The 16,736-nt window shown below is 55.8% G+C and overlaps 2 protein-coding genes and 1 non-coding gene across 14 annotated transcripts in view; all 3 read right to left on the reverse strand.

Annotated features, from left to right (window-relative positions):
- Nucleotides 1–414: 414 nt before the first annotated feature.
- On the reverse strand, nt 415–3,328 carry RPS17 (ribosomal protein S17). The gene is made up of 5 exons (XM_034066331.1): nt 3,242–3,328; nt 2,858–3,009; nt 2,509–2,614; nt 882–947; nt 415–540 (listed from the first exon to the last, which is right to left on the reverse strand). Exons 1-5 carry the CDS (start codon nt 3,242–3,244, stop codon nt 460–462), a joined length of 408 nt encoding a protein of 135 aa, XP_033922222.1. The 5' UTR covers nt 3,245–3,328; the 3' UTR covers nt 415–459.
- Nucleotides 2,704–2,827, reverse strand: LOC115945411 (small nucleolar RNA SNORA71). Its single transcript, XR_004079757.2, has one exon. It is a non-coding gene; the product is annotated as a small nucleolar RNA SNORA71 (small nucleolar RNA).
- A 2,063-nt stretch (nt 3,329–5,391) lies between the features above and the next one.
- The window catches only part of CPEB1 (cytoplasmic polyadenylation element binding protein 1), a 37,235-nt gene continuing 25,890 nt past the window's right edge, over nt 5,392–16,736 (reverse strand). For 8 of the 12 annotated variants that reach the window (XM_005142497.3, XM_031043213.2, XM_031043214.2 and 5 more), the window contains 9 exons: nt 12,726–12,952; nt 11,014–11,263; nt 10,740–10,853; nt 10,538–10,642; nt 9,482–9,618; nt 8,142–8,340; nt 6,513–6,607; nt 6,269–6,349; nt 5,392–5,817 (listed from right to left, as the gene is read on the reverse strand). In XM_005142497.3, the coding sequence (XP_005142554.1) occupies nt 5,707–5,817; nt 6,269–6,349; nt 6,513–6,607; nt 8,142–8,340; nt 9,482–9,618; nt 10,538–10,642; nt 10,740–10,853; nt 11,014–11,263; nt 12,726–12,952 (1,319 nt within the window). In that variant the 3' untranslated portion in view covers nt 5,392–5,706. Of the gene's footprint in view, nt 5,818–6,268; nt 6,350–6,512; nt 6,608–8,141; nt 8,341–9,481; nt 9,619–10,537; nt 10,643–10,739; nt 10,854–11,013; nt 11,264–12,725; nt 12,953–14,526; nt 14,789–16,736 lie in introns of those variants that run through there. The other 4 variants (XM_031043217.2, XM_031043216.2, XM_031043208.2 and 1 more) reach the window with 4 other exon arrangements.

Genomic DNA, 16,736 nt, shown 5'->3' on the forward strand with positions numbered 1-16,736 from the left:
TGCCCTGGCCACAGTGCTCTGCTCAGCCAGTTCACTCCCCTCTCACAAAGATCCACTGAGACTTCTTCCTTTCACTTAAAAACAGCCTGGTTTGTGAATTGTGAAAAGCAATGCCAGCACAGCATGACACAGTGTCCGCTCCAAGGAGGCACAGACAAACCCTGGGCACTGAGGGTGAGGAGCACTGGGAAGCCCTTGAGGAGCCACGAGGGTTGTCATCTCCCAAGAGCAGGATAACCTGTAAAAGAACAACTCTGCACCTCAAACAGCCAGGAAAGAACCCCAGAAGATGTTGGCAAACACAAAAGTGTTGAGTCCTCCTCATCCATGCACCCATATTTGAGACATGGCATCCTGAGGAACCAGCCCTCCCTCCACATCCTGTGGAAAGCAGGCTTCCAGAGACCGGGCAGGCTGGTTTTCCCACATTTATTGGAAAAGTGACACACAGCAACCGACTCAGAGCGCTCCTCGGGGCGTTTTGAAGTTCATCCCCACTGTGGGCTGCGTCACCTGCAGGTTGGACAGGCTGCCAAAGTCCTGGAAAACAGGGATAGGGATCAGTGACACGGCCCTGTCACTATCTGTGTCCAACCCCACCAGCAAGAGCAGAAAGTGTGAATGTGTTGTGGTAGCACAAAGGGTGGATTCCTGTCTCCAGAAGAAGGGGAGATGACCATCACCACCCTGGAAATCAGCTAGTCTTTTCATCCATGCTCACCTTCACCCAGCAAGAGCTGAGGAGGAGGCCATTGGGTGAGCACCCCCAGGGTGCTGTGGGAGGAGCAGAGGGAAGGAGCACACCCACCCTTGCTGGTGCAGGCCTGGAAAAGCCACCATCCCACCCCCCTGCATGTCCCAGGGCAGGGGAAACCACCCACCAGGAGCTTCAGCATTTCCTTGGTGTCTGGGTCCACTTCAATGATCTCCTGGTCGAGGGCAGAGACCTGGGGACAGAGGAGACACAGATGCAGTTTGATGAGTCCCCACAGCCACGTCCCTGTTGCCACCAGGATGGCCCCACATGTCCACCCTGATCCTTGTCCCACAGCAACAAAGATCTCACTGCCTGTCATGGGGAGGGGCTCAAGCAACAGAAGCAGCCAGGAGGACCCCATGTGGTCCAGCTCTCCTGCCAGAACACTGAGAGGCCACCCAGCAGCAGAGCTCACCAGGCAGGGGGCAGCTCTTCTTTGGCAGGCCCAGGCGGCTCCACACCAATGCTGCAGAGCCAGGGTCAGGTTCACGACTGCACTGGTCCCGGTGGTCACCACTGACACTTGCACTCATACTGTGACAGTCGGGCTGGAGCCGGACCCTGGCAGTGCCAAACAGCTACAGCGAGTGACCACCACGGCTGTCCCACCCCAAGGACCTGAGGTCTCCTGCTCTTTAATCCCAGAGCAATCTCCTGCAACCCTCTCACCCCCAAAACCTTCACCTCCACATGCTTCCTTCCCCTGAAGGCTGCATCACACCAATGCTTTTCTAAGGAACCACAGATAACACAGGTTCAGCTGCACCACCAGCTACAGCACAGACCCCGCCTGGGGTCCCACCAGCAGAGGCATCTCCCACCAGCACCATCCTGTCCTGCCTCCCAAACTTAGCTGGAAGGTCTCTCTATAAAACACTGCCCTCAGCTCGTCCTCCATGCCCCAATAGCAGCCAGGCAGCTCAGCACTGCGCTGACACCTAAAATCTGGGGTGCTGGAGCAGCTAGGAGGAGATCTGCAGGTGCTGCCAGTGCTCCACACATTGTTTGTAGCCACTGGGAGTCAATCAGGCCCCAGTCTCTTGTGGAGCCGTGTTGCCTGCCCCCAGGCAGCAAGGCAGGGAGGGTGCTCCTGGAGTAGATCTCCAAGGGGAGGCAGCACCACAGTGCCAGGACACCCCAGCATCACCCCTCTTCCTCCCAGATCCTCACTGAAACAGCCTTCCACATAAGCAGACCCCAGCACCAACAGTTTAGGAGAGCCCAGGTGACAGGACTGAGCGTTTGGGGCAGCACAGAAATCAGCAGCTCCACTGGAAGCTGATCAGGGAGAGTTGAAGAGGGGCTCTGTGCCATGGCTGAAGGGTTTGGGTGCAATGGGGTTGAACCCATTGAACAGGGAAACACTTCTGGAGCTCCTCTCCCAGCACCATCAGCAACGGGCTCATGGGCAGACCCTGACAGGTACAGGTTTTAGCCATCTCCTCTTTGCAATCACATCTGCTGTGGCAGGTTTAAGGCACTCTGACACATCCTCCCACATCCCCACAAGTGATTTTTTTCCTGATATTAAGTTAGCAAAGCTGAGGACCGCTTGCTGATCATCACTTGCTGACTGGTGGCAGTCACAACGCAGGCATATCACTGCCCTTCCCAGCCCGGAGAGCAGCTCTGGATGGGACACCCGATACAAGGCCAAGATCCACCTCAGCCCTTCCTGACCACAACCCTCCTCAGCCCATCCCGGCCGGAGCTGTGTTTTAGAGCAACAGACACCGCAGCCGGAGCCTCACCTCGGGGACATAGTTATCCCTTCTCTCCCTCTCCTCCTCCTGCAGTTTGATGGAGATGCCTCGGACGGGTCCCCTCTGGATGCGCTTCATCAGGTGGGTGACATACCTGTGGGGCACACACGGGCCATCACGCTCCCACACCCCGGGCAGGGCTGAGCTGTGCTCGCCCCCGACGGGCCCCCCACGGGAGGGCAGTGTTCGGCAGCAACAGGGTCGGCGGGGACGCGGCCCCGCAGACACGGGGGAGCCGCCGCCGTTGCTCTCCCTGCACTATCGATGCCCGGGCCACCGTGAGGCCGCGGCCACTTTCGATGCAGGTGCCGGGTCCGCGCGCGCGCGCCCGCCTCACCCCGCGATCTTGTTGCGCAGCTTCTTGCTGGGGATGATGGCGATCTCCTCACACACGCGCTTGTTGGTGTGGAAGTCGTTCCCCAGCCGCGTGTAGTACTTCTCGATGATCACCCGCGCCGCCTTCTTCACCGTCTTCGTCCGGACGCGTCCCTGGGCGGGAGGGGGGGCACGGAAACACCGCTCAGGCGCCGCCGGAGCCCGCGGCTCCCTCCGGCCCGCAGCCCCTCAGCAATGCCCCGGGCCCTGCGCTCCCTCCCGGGGCCCATCCCCGCTCTCCGCCCCCCGCCGCAGCCCGCAGCCGCTCGGCACCGCGGGAGGAGCGGCCCCGGCTGCGGATGGCGGCGGATGGCGGCGGCCGGCGGCGGCCATGGCCCACACTCACCATGTCGGCGGCGGCCGAGGAAAGAGAGCAAAGGATGACGGGAGGACACGGGGCCGCCGGGAATTCACAGCGCCCCCCTGCGGCTTGGAGGCCTCCTGCGAGGGGCGGGGCTCCGGGGGGCTCGGCTGAGGCTGGGCGGGGCTCTGGTCTCTGCGTGCACCCCCGGGTCCTAGCGCCCGGAGCCAGCTCCAGCCTGCGGCTGGAGAGCCACGGCGGACGGCGAGGAAGTGGCTCTGGGGAGCGGCTGACGGCCCCTGGACTGCGCCAAACACAGCAGCCGAGGGGTGCTGGGCCCCTGCGAGCATCACAGCCTCAGAGGATGAAGGGACAGCGCCCTGGGGCAGCTGTAGATAGAAGGATGGGGAGCAGGAGGAAAGAGCCCAAAGTCCTGTCTCCCCGCGAGGGCACAGGACACCCAGGGTGCCCCTGCCAACAGTGTCATTGCACCCCAGCTCCCACTCACCCCCTCAAATCCTGCCTCTAAAGCCCCCACTGCTCTTGCCCCATTAACCAGCCATGGCCTTAACTTCAGGTGAGTCCCAGCTTCTTCTGCAAAGTACATCTGAAGGCCTTTGGCTCTAAAGACCTTTGGTAACTTTGGGCAGGGGACACAGAGGTATGGCTCAGAGATGCAGTGAAAGGATGCAGGGGTGCAGCAGGGAGGCAGCAGTGGGTGTGGGGACACAGCAGGAAGATGTAGGGCCATGGAGGATGCAGCAACAGGGCTGAGCCATGGCCCCTTTCAGAGCCTGAGTCTGTCAATGAGGACAGCAACAGCTCCAGCAGCAAAAAGGAAAAGGGGGAGGAAGGCAGCAGGGAGCAGTCTGAGGACAAGGAGGAGGAGGAAAAAGAGGCTGAAGAGGAAGGAGAAGGAAGGCTCCCAGAAGGTAGCCACGGGCAGCACAAGCAGCCACCCCCCGGGAAAGTGGGGTGCCCCAGACAAACCCCCCCTACCTGCCCTGAGCCAGGCTTTCCCAAGTCACGTACAGCATCCACACATGCCCCCACAGCAAGACCTCACAGGGATCCCACCCCCTGTGCACCCAAGGAGGACAACAAAGGTGTTTTTTTTTGCTGCAACGTGTTTATTATGTGCCAAGAACTACACCACAGCTTACTCCACGCGTCTGTAGGAGAGTGCAGTCTTGCCTGCGTATACTACAATGAGGTAGAGACTTCACACACAGCTTCACAAAACCCCACAAAGAGCAGCTGGGATATGCAACAATGCAACATCAGCTCAGCAGGAAAAGAGGAAACAAAACCAAAAACACAACGGAAGAGGGAGAAATTATGACACTGGTTCTTTGGCACACAGCTTCCAATAGAGGGGAAAGTAAAAAAAAAATAACTCAAATCATAATGAAAGGGTCAAATCCCAGCAGCAGCAGCAGCATTTCAGTCGACTGCACCGTAACTCCGTACATTTCGTCAAGGAAGGGAAAAAGAACTCGTCCCCTCTAAGAGAAAGGGCTCCTGCGAACCTCCATCCATGCTCCGACACGCAGCCCTTGTGTAGCTCGGTACAAAAGAAAAAGGTTTTAAGTCCTGTGACTTGGTGTGATTAAAAACCTCTATCAACCCCCCGTAAGTGCAACTTAAAAAAAGTGCAACAAACTATTTAAAACTATATACAGCAGCTCAGAGATCCGTTATCCGGTCCAGTTTCAAACCCCAAAAAGAAAGGAACACAAAAATCAAGCCCGTCCTGTTGCAAACCCCTCGATTCACAACCTTCCGCCAGCAGCCCCCAGACACAAATTGCAATAATGTTAAAAGCTGCCAGGAAAGAAAAAAATCTCTCGTTTCAAACGACTTAAAAACTGTTTTTAAGAGTGTAAAAAGGAACTGGTAAAAACCCTCGAGCGTAAAATATGAAATATGATTTGGTTTTAAATGAAGAGCAAAGTCTCCTTGTTGTTACAGTAAAAAACGCCAGCTGAACATCCAGTTTATGCCGTTCAGGTGGGGGTTAAATGAATGGAAAGGCACTGTATGGCAACTGCAAAGAAATGGAGCCAATGAGACCTGCATCATCACCACTGGTATTGCAAGGAATGTAAAAAAGCGCCTTTAATAAATAAAAATCCTCGGAGAAGGCGGGAACACCTTCGCAACACGTGGCCCTTGGAATTAGGTTGCTTTTTTTCTTTTTTTGCTTCTCATCAGCAAACTAGGAACCAAAGTCTGGGAACTGCAGAATCGCTTGAGGGGCGCTCCTCCCCCTCAAAAACACCCCCAAACAAACCCCAACAAAATTCACTGTGCATTAGTGCAGAAACAAAAAGACCAGCAAGTGCAAACATGAATGTAAGATTATTGGTTTCTCCCCCCCCTCCCCGTTAGTCCTCAGGAAGCGCGTTCCCAGCCTGGGTCTGGCACCAGCGTCGTGCGCTCTCCGCTCGGCGGGTTAACAAAGGACTTGCTCCTGCGCCTGCGGCGGCCCCCGAGCCCTGGTGGCCCCTTTAGCTGGAGTCTCTGTTCTTCTGGTTGCGCATCAGCGGGCGGTGGTGACGCAGGACCTCCATGGAGTGCTGCCAGTGCCAGCAGGAGCGGCAGAAGTACTTGAAGCAGATCTGGGGGGAGAGCAGAGGGGCAGTGTCCTAGGGCTGGGAAATGGCACCATCCCTCTAGCGAAGCGGCATCACCCTCCTGCCCTCCCTAAATTTGCAGCCCTCATCCTTGCAGCAGAGGGAGGGAATTCTGGCCACTGAGATTCCAGGTTGGCCCTTTTAAACTGGGTTTGAAAATGGGGATCTGCACACTTGCAGGCAGCTGTTGCCTGGCTCACAGCACCCCCACTGCCAGCTCCACCACCCAGATCCCATCCAGACTCCATGGGAAGCCACCGGACCCTGGCAAAGTTCCTTTGCCAGAAGTCAGCCAGAGTCCCCTGGGACCAGATGCAGGGTGATGGCACTTCCAGCCCATCACAGAAACAGCACCTCCCCATGGGAACTCCTCCTCCTCCTCAAGGAACCCCCCCATTCCCTCAAGAGTGCAGCACCTGAGCAGGAAAAGCCTCACCTGGTCTCTGCAGAAGAAGGGGCCAGGCTGGGTGCTGCAGACTTGGCACATGGAGTCTTCCAGGTACGGGTCAATTTGAACCTGCAGCAGGAGAACCAGGCAGTGGGCATGAAACAGTGCTGGGGGCACCCCAAATCCTCTTCACAGCTGCCTCCATGGGCAGGCTCTGTGGGTCACAGTGCTCCCAGGCCCAGCATCCACTCCACAGACACAGCTCCACAGATGCTCCAGCAGCTCCACTCACCTTCTTAGTAAACTTGGTGGTTTTGATCTCTACGAATGCAGCAGTCACAGCCTTCAGGTAACTGCGCTGGTTGTTGAAGGTGACACGGCCAGACCCTGCAAGACAGACCAATCATGAGCGTTAGACTGACCTGGCGCTTGTGGCAGGAGCTGCCAGAGGCCAGGGGGGAACTGCCGCTCCGCAGTGCCCAGTCAGCGGCAGCTTCCAAGGGAGACCTCATCCAAAGCCTCATGGCTGCACCTGCCTCCTTCCCCAGGCAGCCAGAGCAGCACAGCATGGAGCTGAGAGGAGCAAAGCTTCTCCATGAACACCTCTGGGCTGCTTTGACCTGAGCTTGTGGGTGGCAGTGGCCGGGCAGCAGTGGGAGGCTCAGGGGCAGTGCAGCAGCAGCAGGAGGCTCCACACCTGCACCTGAAGGAAGCCAGGGCCCAGGCAGCTCAGCAGCTTTTAAGCCTCCCACTCATTCCCAGCATGGCACTTCACAGCTTCTCTCCCTGCCAGTCAGCAGCATTCCCGCACCACTTGCTTCCAGCCAAGTTTTGCTAAGCTCCAGAAAAGCATACCCATGCTTACCTACGTGTTTTAGTGTAAGGGAAGCTCTGGTTGTTAACAACACTTCCCAGTCTGTCAGCAGACAGCTAAAACCAGAGCAAAGCCTTACCCAGGACCCATCTATTACTCTCCTGTAGCACCACAAGACTGGAGGGCCCAGTGCTGGCTCAGCATCACTGCTGTGAACAAGGGGATCCTTCTTTCAAATAGGATCAAGTCCACCTCCTTAGCAGACCTCCAAAAGCTATCTGGGCAACTGCCATCAGGAGCAGATCTCACCCATTTGAAGGAGCACCCTGAGCTCTGCATGAAGCTCCATGTTAACTCTTGCTCTAGGAGCCCACAGTGTCAGCACAGGGCAGATTAGAGTGCAGGACTTCATCTATGATCATCCCAAGGATCTACTTACCCTCATCCATCCAACCCCCTAGGACTGCCCTCCCCAGAGCCACTTCGGTGGCAATGCACTGCAGCACCACGGCACACCCTAAACCCAAGCCCTGACCGGAAAAGCCTGAGAGGACAATGAGCAGACAGCAGCTCTGCAAGCTCCAACATTGCTCCTGCCTGGCAACACGCAGGAGACTCACTGTGTCACCGAGGGCCTTGTCTCCATGGTGTGTGAACACCTGCAGGGATGGGGACCTCCAGCACTGCCCTGGGCAGCCTGTTCCAATGCCTGAGCACCCTTGAGGAAGGAATTGTTCTATCTCCATCTAAACCTCTGCTGATGCAGTTTCCTCTTATCACTTATTACCTATGAGAAGAGTTTGTCTTCCTCCCACCGCTCTCACTCTCATTTCTACTGGAGAACTGCTTGGGGGCAGTGAGGGAATGATCTAAGGGCTTCCAGTTCCCAGGAGTGTTGGCTTTGCTGGCCCTCCCAAGCCTCATCTTACCTCCCCATGGCCAGGGGGCAAGGAGCATTGCCTCTGGAAGAGGCTGGCTGGATGTCTGCTCCTAGAGTAAGCACAGGTAGAGCCTGGCACCCTGGGCATTCTTCCTCATTGAAGGGCCAAGAGCCTTGTTGCAGCCTCCTCAGAGCATACTGTGGATGACAACGGGATCCCCACTTACCGATGGGGTACTTGTGCTTGTCCGTGTCGATGCCAGCGTAGACCACCCCTCCGAACAGGTCATACATGACAGCCGCCAGCGCCTCCGCGTTGAGCATTCCATGCAGAGCCCCCACGAACACCGTCTTGCTGGGGTCAAGCCGCTGCGATGGGCTGCGCACAAAGTTGCTGTCTGCCAGCACCCATGGGATCACCTGCACCTGCAGCCACACAGCGCAGCTCAGGTCAGCCAAGGGCCTGCACACCACACGTGTGTTGCCCCACTGCACCTCAGCTGAGGGGAGTGGCCAGCTCAGGCCCTTGGGCTTGACCCCACCCTGCAAGTGTCACTACTGCTGCTCAGGGTCTATATCCAGAGCTCTGGAGCTCCAGTTTTGCTCCAAGCGCCTCCAAGAGCCCACAAAACCCAACAGCCACACTGCTCCACTTCCAGCCAGATGGGAGTCCAAAGCATTAGTCCCTCAGGGCTGGCAGCCAGGATACAATCCATGTACAAGTGGATTCCTCCTGCTGTCTGCACCCTCTGGTTACAGCCCAGTCAGATGCCTCCCAGAACAGAAAACCAATGAAACAACCCATCCATGGCCAATTTCAACAGGAGTTTCCATATGCAAAGCAGCTGATAGAGGGCTCTGGAGAGGATAAACATCTATGAGCACTAGGTCACCAAGCATGACAGCACTGCCAACAGCCATGTACCAGGAGAGCTTCTGAAGCACAAGGAATTTGTGCCTGCCTAGGTAAGAGCTGAATCTCAATCCTTTAACTCCAAAAGTTTATGCAGCTGTACCCCATCTATAGCTACATTCCCCCTTCACCAGGAGGCTGAGCTCAGCCTCAGCACCTCCACAGGTCAGCCAAACACAGCCAGACACAGTCATGCTGGGGAGAAGCTGCAACTTCAGCTGTGGATCAAAGTACCTGCCTGTAGTGAGCACGAGACCCATTCGTTCTGCAAGCATGGGAGTTCTAACAAAGCACTAAGGAGACCAAAGTTTGTCCCTGCAAGGAAAGGTGTGCTGAAAGCAGCATGAAGCAGAAAAATTCCTGTTCCTGTGCTCCTTTCCAGCTGCACAAAACCACTCGGCTTCATGAAGCCAGTTCTGGACACAAGCTGTTGTGAAGGGCACAAACACTGACCTGACACTTCCCTCCTTGCCCACATCCAGCCCCTCTACAGGAACACATCAGTTAAAGAGAGCCAAGAGCAAGTTGACTTCTGCTGTTCTTTTTAAGCCCTGCTTTCCCAGAGCATAGCAACACTGCCCACCCCTTGTCTCCAAGGATCTCATCAGCATCTCCTGCTGTCATCTGCAGAGCAACTCTCACAGGTCTGCTCACCTCTTTGCAGCGCATCCTGCGGCTGGACATCTTGAAGTAGTATTCAGAGAGCCCATCAGGGCTTAACAAGTCCTGGGAGCATGCCTGGAGCAGAGCACGCACAGATTTCTCCGACTCAAACACCAGGTAGACGTATCCTTTCAGAGGTAAAGGGAAATAAGCAGTTGTTAGAACTGCAGCAGATGAGAAAGATCATCCCTGTTTGCAGATACCCTCAAAAATCACTTTCAGATGCCAAAGGATCTGCACTGTATGCTCCTTGCTATTCACAAGCCTTTCTAGGGGAGGGCGATTTGCAATCCCTCCACACATGACCCACCCAAGATGCACAGAGCTCAGCCAAGCTCAGAAAGAGCCCAAACCCAGCACAAGGGGGCAGGTTATCCACATCCAGTGTCATGTGGACCACTGTCCATCCCCCTGCCACATTTAGATGCTAACAATGGGCACCACCAGCCTGACCACAGTGTGGTCTGCAGGTAAACAGACTTTGCTTCATATTTAAGATGTCTTGGCCCAGAATTACAAGTTCAGGGCTTCAAAATCATTTCCCACAGCACCAGCACTCTGCACCTCACACTGTGCTAAGTAACTGAATGAGGCGACCGGGTACCACCGAGCCTACAAACTAGTTATCCCTCACTGAGTAACTCATCACTGCTTACACAACCCATCAGCCCAGCTACCTCAGGCACAAGGACACCCCAGGCACTGCTCAGATCACCAGTCCCTGAGCTGCCAACTTACTGCAGACACACGACTGGATTCTAGAATGCATGTACTGGCAGCAAGCACCCAGGGCAAGCCAGACCCTCGTGGGGCTCCAGAAGCACCAGAGAGGGCTCCCCCCCACCCCACACTCTGCTCAGCCCTGCTAGGGACAGGGTAGGGACACCAGGTTCAAGGTGACAGTGCTCTGGTGCTCACCCAAGTGAGTGTGGGACATTTACCCTAGGGTGCTCTGTACCATCCAGTCACCAGCATGCAGCCGTACCAGCCCAGATCCGTGCTGTAACATAGCATGGGAAAAAAGTAACCCTACCGTGTCGCTATTACCTTTAGGCATATTACCTTTGGGAGGGCAGCGTGGGTGTTTGCCATCCTTACCAGGCCACTCCACACTCAGGGAGCCAAACACACGGAAGGTGTTGATCAGTCCAGCTACAGACAGGAGGAGAAGAGTCAGTATCCCAGAAAAGGCTCCACCTCACACCCTCCTGATGGCAAAACCCACAGTGCAGGGCCAGGGGCTGCTCACCTTCCGTAATGTCCCACGGGACTCCTCCCAGGAACACTTTGCAGGAGTAAACAGGATTCTTGTAGTTTCGGGGAGGCAGCTGCCCACTCCAGGTACAGGTTGCTTCATTCACAGCTTGGACAAGCACCAACACCACTCAGTAAAGGACCATTTACTTCGCTCTCCCATAGGTCTCCAAGCACATCCCCATGTTTCACAGACATAGGTTCGGCAGAGCTGCAGCAGCAGGAGGCAGCTGCCACTGAAGCCTGCTGAGACCCACCATCCAACTTACCTGCTGCTTGCCTGTGAAGCCTAGCTTCTCTTTCAATACTGAAGGGGTCATCTGGAGAGTCCAGAAGATCCCAGGAAGGCCACGCTGATGCTCCAGGCCATCTTTTCGATGCACTGGCTGGGGAGGAAGTTACTGCAGCCAGAGCAGCTTGATCTTGATCCAGCTGGGACCCTACTCCCATCTTTAGGGGGTCTCTTGACACCCCACTGAGGGGCAGGAAAGGCAGAGGGGGGGAGATCCGAAGGCTTGACTGCAAGAGAAAAATCCACATTAAGACCCAGCTTTGAGTAGCATCACATAATACTGGAGGACATGTGCCACACTGGGCCCTGCCCTCACCTGCAGGAGAGTGGGCTCTTGGCAATTCCTGGTCACCCAAGACCCTCTGAGATGTGGCAGCAACAGGAAAGCAGCCCTCCCACTGTCCCAGCAGCCTGACAGGACCATGGTTTCCCTGGGAAGGGCCTAACCCTGAAGCCATTTCCCACCCAACCCATGAGCAGCAGCAGGGACCTGGAACAGGAGGCACCCTGCAGCCCACCAAGCCATCAGCTACTCCATATATGTGCAGCCTCTAGGACAGCTGCCAGCCCCAGGGAGCACTAAGGCACCCCAGGAGCAGCCTTGTGCACCACCGAAGGCCCTGCCTGCAGGACATGCTGGCAGCACTCACCAGTTCTGCAGGCAGCCAGCAGGCACTCACCCTACACAGAGCAGCTCCCAGCCCAGGGCTCAGCTGCCTGCAGAGCCAGCTGTTCCAGGCTGAACATGCCTCCCCGAGTGGATGGAGCAGAAGCAAGGATTAATGAGCCAGCAGGGATAGGAGACACTGTGCAGCTCAGAATGCCACCCCACACCAAGGGAGACCTGACCTTATGAACAAGGCCAGCACAAAGCCCTGCTGTCCCACACTGCCTGCCCTCAGCAGCATCCCTGCTCCAGACTCCAATCCTCTAGGAGAATCCATTCCACATCAAGACAGCCATGTCCTTCCTGCCCACCACAATGTGGGGGTCAAGGCCACAGCTACACCATGGCAGAGCCAGGAGCAGCTCATCCATGGCTGTGGCCTCAGACCCTCAGGATGAGCCCTGCAGCAGCAGCCAGAACTGGCTGGAGCTACTGTGACATAGACCCAGCAGCCCAGACTGGGGCAGCAACACAGACACTCGCCAGCTTCCAAATTTAGCTGTGCTGTAAGGAATGGGAGCAGGCTAGACCCAGTTTGCTCTAGAAGCAGCTGCCCTGAGATGAAGTGCAGTCAGCAAATAGGAAGGGGAATGAAAGGCAGGGACAGGAGCCCCTGAGAAGTCCAGGCTGGAGGCATCTGTGCTGATCAACCACCTCCCTGCTGGGAACAGGGCACAGCCCACTGCCTCACACAAGCTCAAGCACTCAGACCCCTCTGGGAGCTACTTCAACCCCTTGGGGCTGCAAGCACAAAGCTAAAAGGCCAAAACATTATTCAGGCCAAAATTATACAAGGATAGTGCTAGTTTGTGCTGCAGAAGGGCCGCATGAGCAGCCCTTCTTCCAAACCCTGGGCTGCAGAAGCTTGCTGTGTCTGTGTGGGCAATACACCTCTCTGCAGCACTCTTTTCCCCTCCTGAGTAGGCAGGGCTGTGCCTTGCAGCCCCTCCAGCTCTCCCATGCTCCCCAGAAACACGACAAGACACCAGGAATCAGACAGTGAGTGCAAGACCAAAACTTACAATCAAGTCTGAGAGGTGGTCAGAGCCAGAGCTGAAGCCACTGGTGTCCGAGTCCGAGGGGCTGCTGGACCGGGAGTCCAGGAGGGAGCGGGAGTCCAGGCGGGAATTCCTCAGCGTTGGTGTGGAAAACTTTTCTGACAGGTCAGAGCCAATGGGGTCCAGAGGCAGGAAACCCAGCGGGGGCTTCCCCAGGACATTCCCCAGAGGGTTACTCAGCATGCTGAGAACTGCAACAGAGACACAGCCCATCAGCACTGCAGCATGACACACCTCCTTCCTTCCCTCCCAGCTCCTCTGGCAGCAGCCCAGGAGGGCAGCTGGGCTCCTCTCAGCCCATAGACAGCAGCACATGTGGCAGTAACCAGCCCTCCACACAGCTCCAGCCAGGCTGCATTCTTTGCCATCTGCTGCAGCACAGCACTACACAGCTGCAGCCAGCAGCAGCAGCCCAGTGTGGTGAGAGACAAAAGCATGGGTTACTCTCCCAAGGCTGCGATCAGTCAGAAGATGCCACTTCATTTGGGAAGAGAATGGTAGTCCCCATGTCCTGGTTATGGACCTCATGCTGGTGCTCCACAAAGGCCGCTCCACTAAACCTGTGTTGTTAAGGTAGCAGGCTGGGCCCCAGCAGTGTAGATGTCCATGCAGCTATAGCGGGGGGGGGGGCACAGAGCAGGCCCATGGCCAGTCTCTGCTACACACACTGCTGGGCAGGCTGAGAGGGGCAGAGCCTTGCCAATGAGCAGGCACGGGAGCCTCCACAGCAGGCCACCACACACCAACCCCAACAGGAGCTGCTCCAGGCAGACAGCAGCATGCCAGCCTAGCTTGCTGACAAACGACACACTTCCCAGCAGCAGCACTGTCCCCAGGCCACGCTCACAACAAGCCTGTCTGGTCAGGCCCCTGCCCCAGAGCAGACAGACAGGCGCACACCAGGCTGCTTCCCTCATGCAGCAGCTTCTCCTCCCACTGAGGAACCAAAGCAAGCAAATTCCTTCTTACAAACAGAGCTGCCCCTGTGCATGGAGCACCGGGCCACTGAGGAGTCAAAGTCCCACCCTGCTCCATGGGGCAGTAGTGTGGGATCAGCTGCCACCCAGAAGGGGAGGGAACACAGGGAAGACTCAGCCACACTGCATCCCACAGGGGCATGACACCAGCCAGCTCTATTCAAAAGGAGCAAGTCTCAGCAAGCTGAATGTGTCCCCAAACCAAATGGTAAGAGCAAAGCATTCAGAAATGGTTTTAATTATTCAGAAGCTTCAAAACAAGGCAGCTCACCCTGTAGCTTTCAGTTTTCAGCAAAGCAAGTTTGGGATCCATTTGATATCCTCCAGCCCCATCTGAGCCCATCCCACTACGACCACAAGGTTTACAACCAAGGTTTTCAGGAGCTTTTGTGCAGAAGAGCATTAATAACCCAAGACACTGCCCAAACCAGGTGAGTAAAAAACATCACCATATTCAACTGCTCTATCAGACACCAGCACCACCTCAGTGCCAGCACCAGAGAAAGCTGTCGCACACACCCAAAGCCAGGTGCTGGGACAGACCCATCCCAAGCCACATTATCAAGTAGCACAGCTGCTGGGGAGCCAGCATCTCCAGCCTCACATCAGAAACCACACAGATGTGGAAGTGGATCCTTTACTTAAAGCATCTACCTCAATCTGAGGCAAATCTGCAGGAGCAGCAGCAACAGTCACAGCATCTCCCCGCTGACACAGAACCTTATCCCTGTGAGTTCTCCCAACAGGCACAGATACATTCTGGCTACTGCACAGATCTACAAACTCACCTCTGACCGCACTGTGAAGAGACCTCAGGCCCTTTGAGCATCTGCTTAGTTCTCGCAGCAGCAACCCCTGTGCCGACAGCCAGCCCAGTGCCATAGAGCACTTGCTGGGCAGTGGTACTTACCCTGGGCAGAGCTGGGGCAGAAGCAGCCCCACCAGCAGTGGTGGGCAGCAGAGGGAACGCTGCAGCAGTAGCTGGAGCTGGCAAGGAGGCTGTTCCTTCTCTCAGTCCCAGCCCAGGGCAGAGCATCTCCCAGCCCAGGCAAGCTGCTCTATGCTGGTTTGGCCACTTCCCTGAAGCCACGTGATTTGTTTAAAAATACAGCCAGTGCATTGTTCAAGGGAGACAGATGAATGTGTGAAACGGGCTCAAAAATCTGATTAGTCACTAAACAGCACAAGAGTCAAAGCAAAGCAGCTGATCCCACAGCCAAACCTTGCTGCCAGCACACACCCCAGCACTGACACCCTCCTCAGCCACTGAGCACCGTGAGTTTGTAAAACGCTGTGCTGACCCCATGCACGCAGCATTGCCAGACCTGGAGCAGGGAATGTCATGCAGATTGCTACCAGGCAATGCTGTCCTGCACCTCACCTCCTGGTTATCAGAGATGCAGGACCAGAACTCCATCTGGGATGTGGGGATACATCAGCAAGGACTCGGGCTCATTAGGAGCTCCCAAAGGCATTACAGGATCCATCTGCTTTGCACCATTGATTCCACCCTCATCTCTGCCACCACACTGACTTGCTACAGCCACCAATTACATATTTGCTCCCAGTATTGCACAGCTCTCATTGCACCTAAAAAACCAGTAAGGCCAGTATGAGTGCCTTCAAGCAGCAGGGTTACTGGCCTTTGAAGGGATCTGCTGTCTGGGCATCCAAGTTTCAGCAACAAGCAAAAACCTGCCAGCTACAACTGACCCACTCCTAACCTCACATCCTGCTGTTAATGCAGATGGACTTCATCTACCCAAGAAGGATGCTGCACAAGCACTCAGTCAGAGAGCTCACGGAGACCCCACATCACCTCAGTGGGTCTTACTTTGCTTCACTCAGCACCTACAGCTACTCACATGACCCACAGTCAGTTTCCTCCTCTCCACTTGTTCAGCAAGGGCCCTGAAGCCCAGCTTTGCAGGCAGCCTTGGAAACACCTGCAGGAGAAGCCAGGTCTCAGTTCTCACTCCCCAGCCCAAAGGCATCTAAGCTTTAACCCATGGAATCCCCATGGGTTGGGGTGCAAGAGCCTCTCAAAGTTGCCCACCTAAAACAAGCCCTCAAGCCAACACAGCTGGTTAGTAAAACCACAGCACTTGCAGGGAAGTTGGCCTTGTCTCCCCTTCCAAGCAGACAGCTCCAAGGGAAGAAACCACTCCCAGTGCACACACAAGATGCATCAGCAATTCTGGTGTCAAGAGCATCCCTGAAGATCCCAGAGGAAGCAGCAAACATCAGCCTAAAACCAACCCCCTTAGTGCAAACGAAGTACTTTCCACATCTTGGGAGGAAGTTTTAAGGGAAGGGTCACCACTGTTCCCATTCAGGCGCTCCCACAGCAGCTGGAATGTAGCTGGTTGCAGAGAGCTTCTGGAACTTTCCCTGCCTCCACCCAGAGCTGCAAGCGAGGCACATGCCAACGCTCCTTTGCAGGGGACAGCAGAAGAGGCAGCTTTTAATAGAAACTCAGCTCTGACTTTTGCCTCACTGCTGCAGCTTTAATGCCTGGATTTGGAGCCAGCGTGCTCCATCTTGGAGCATGTCAGCCAAATGCTGACAGATTTAAGAGCTCTGTGGAGCCGGCTCGATCCCAGTGTGGCAGTGGTCCAGCTCGCAGGCACTCGGGTCACTCCCCAGAGCTCCACAAACCACTCCTCCTCCTTAGCATTTACTAGGAAAAGCTCAGCTATCAGCACAGTGCTGCTGCAATGTGTGCCCTTCATTCCTGTGTTATCCCAGGGTGCCTAAACATACCAAGGGGAGCACATGCAAGCATCTTGGACACATTGCACCCAAGCCAGACGCTTCACATTGCTGTACACAGCTACACAGGGACCACAGCACAGGCTCCACAGCCTGGCTTGTTCCTACTCTTCAGGCCAAATCCGTCCCACAGCCCCCAAGTTATGTTTTAAATCCAGTTACCAGCCACTGAGCTACTGTGTTCATAGAGCCACAGGCTGGTTTGGGTTGAAGGGACCTTAAAAGC

Source organism: Melopsittacus undulatus, chromosome 9 (genome assembly GCF_012275295.1).
Source record: "Melopsittacus undulatus isolate bMelUnd1 chromosome 9, bMelUnd1.mat.Z, whole genome shotgun sequence".
Taxonomy (NCBI): domain Eukaryota; kingdom Metazoa; phylum Chordata; class Aves; order Psittaciformes; family Psittaculidae; genus Melopsittacus; species Melopsittacus undulatus.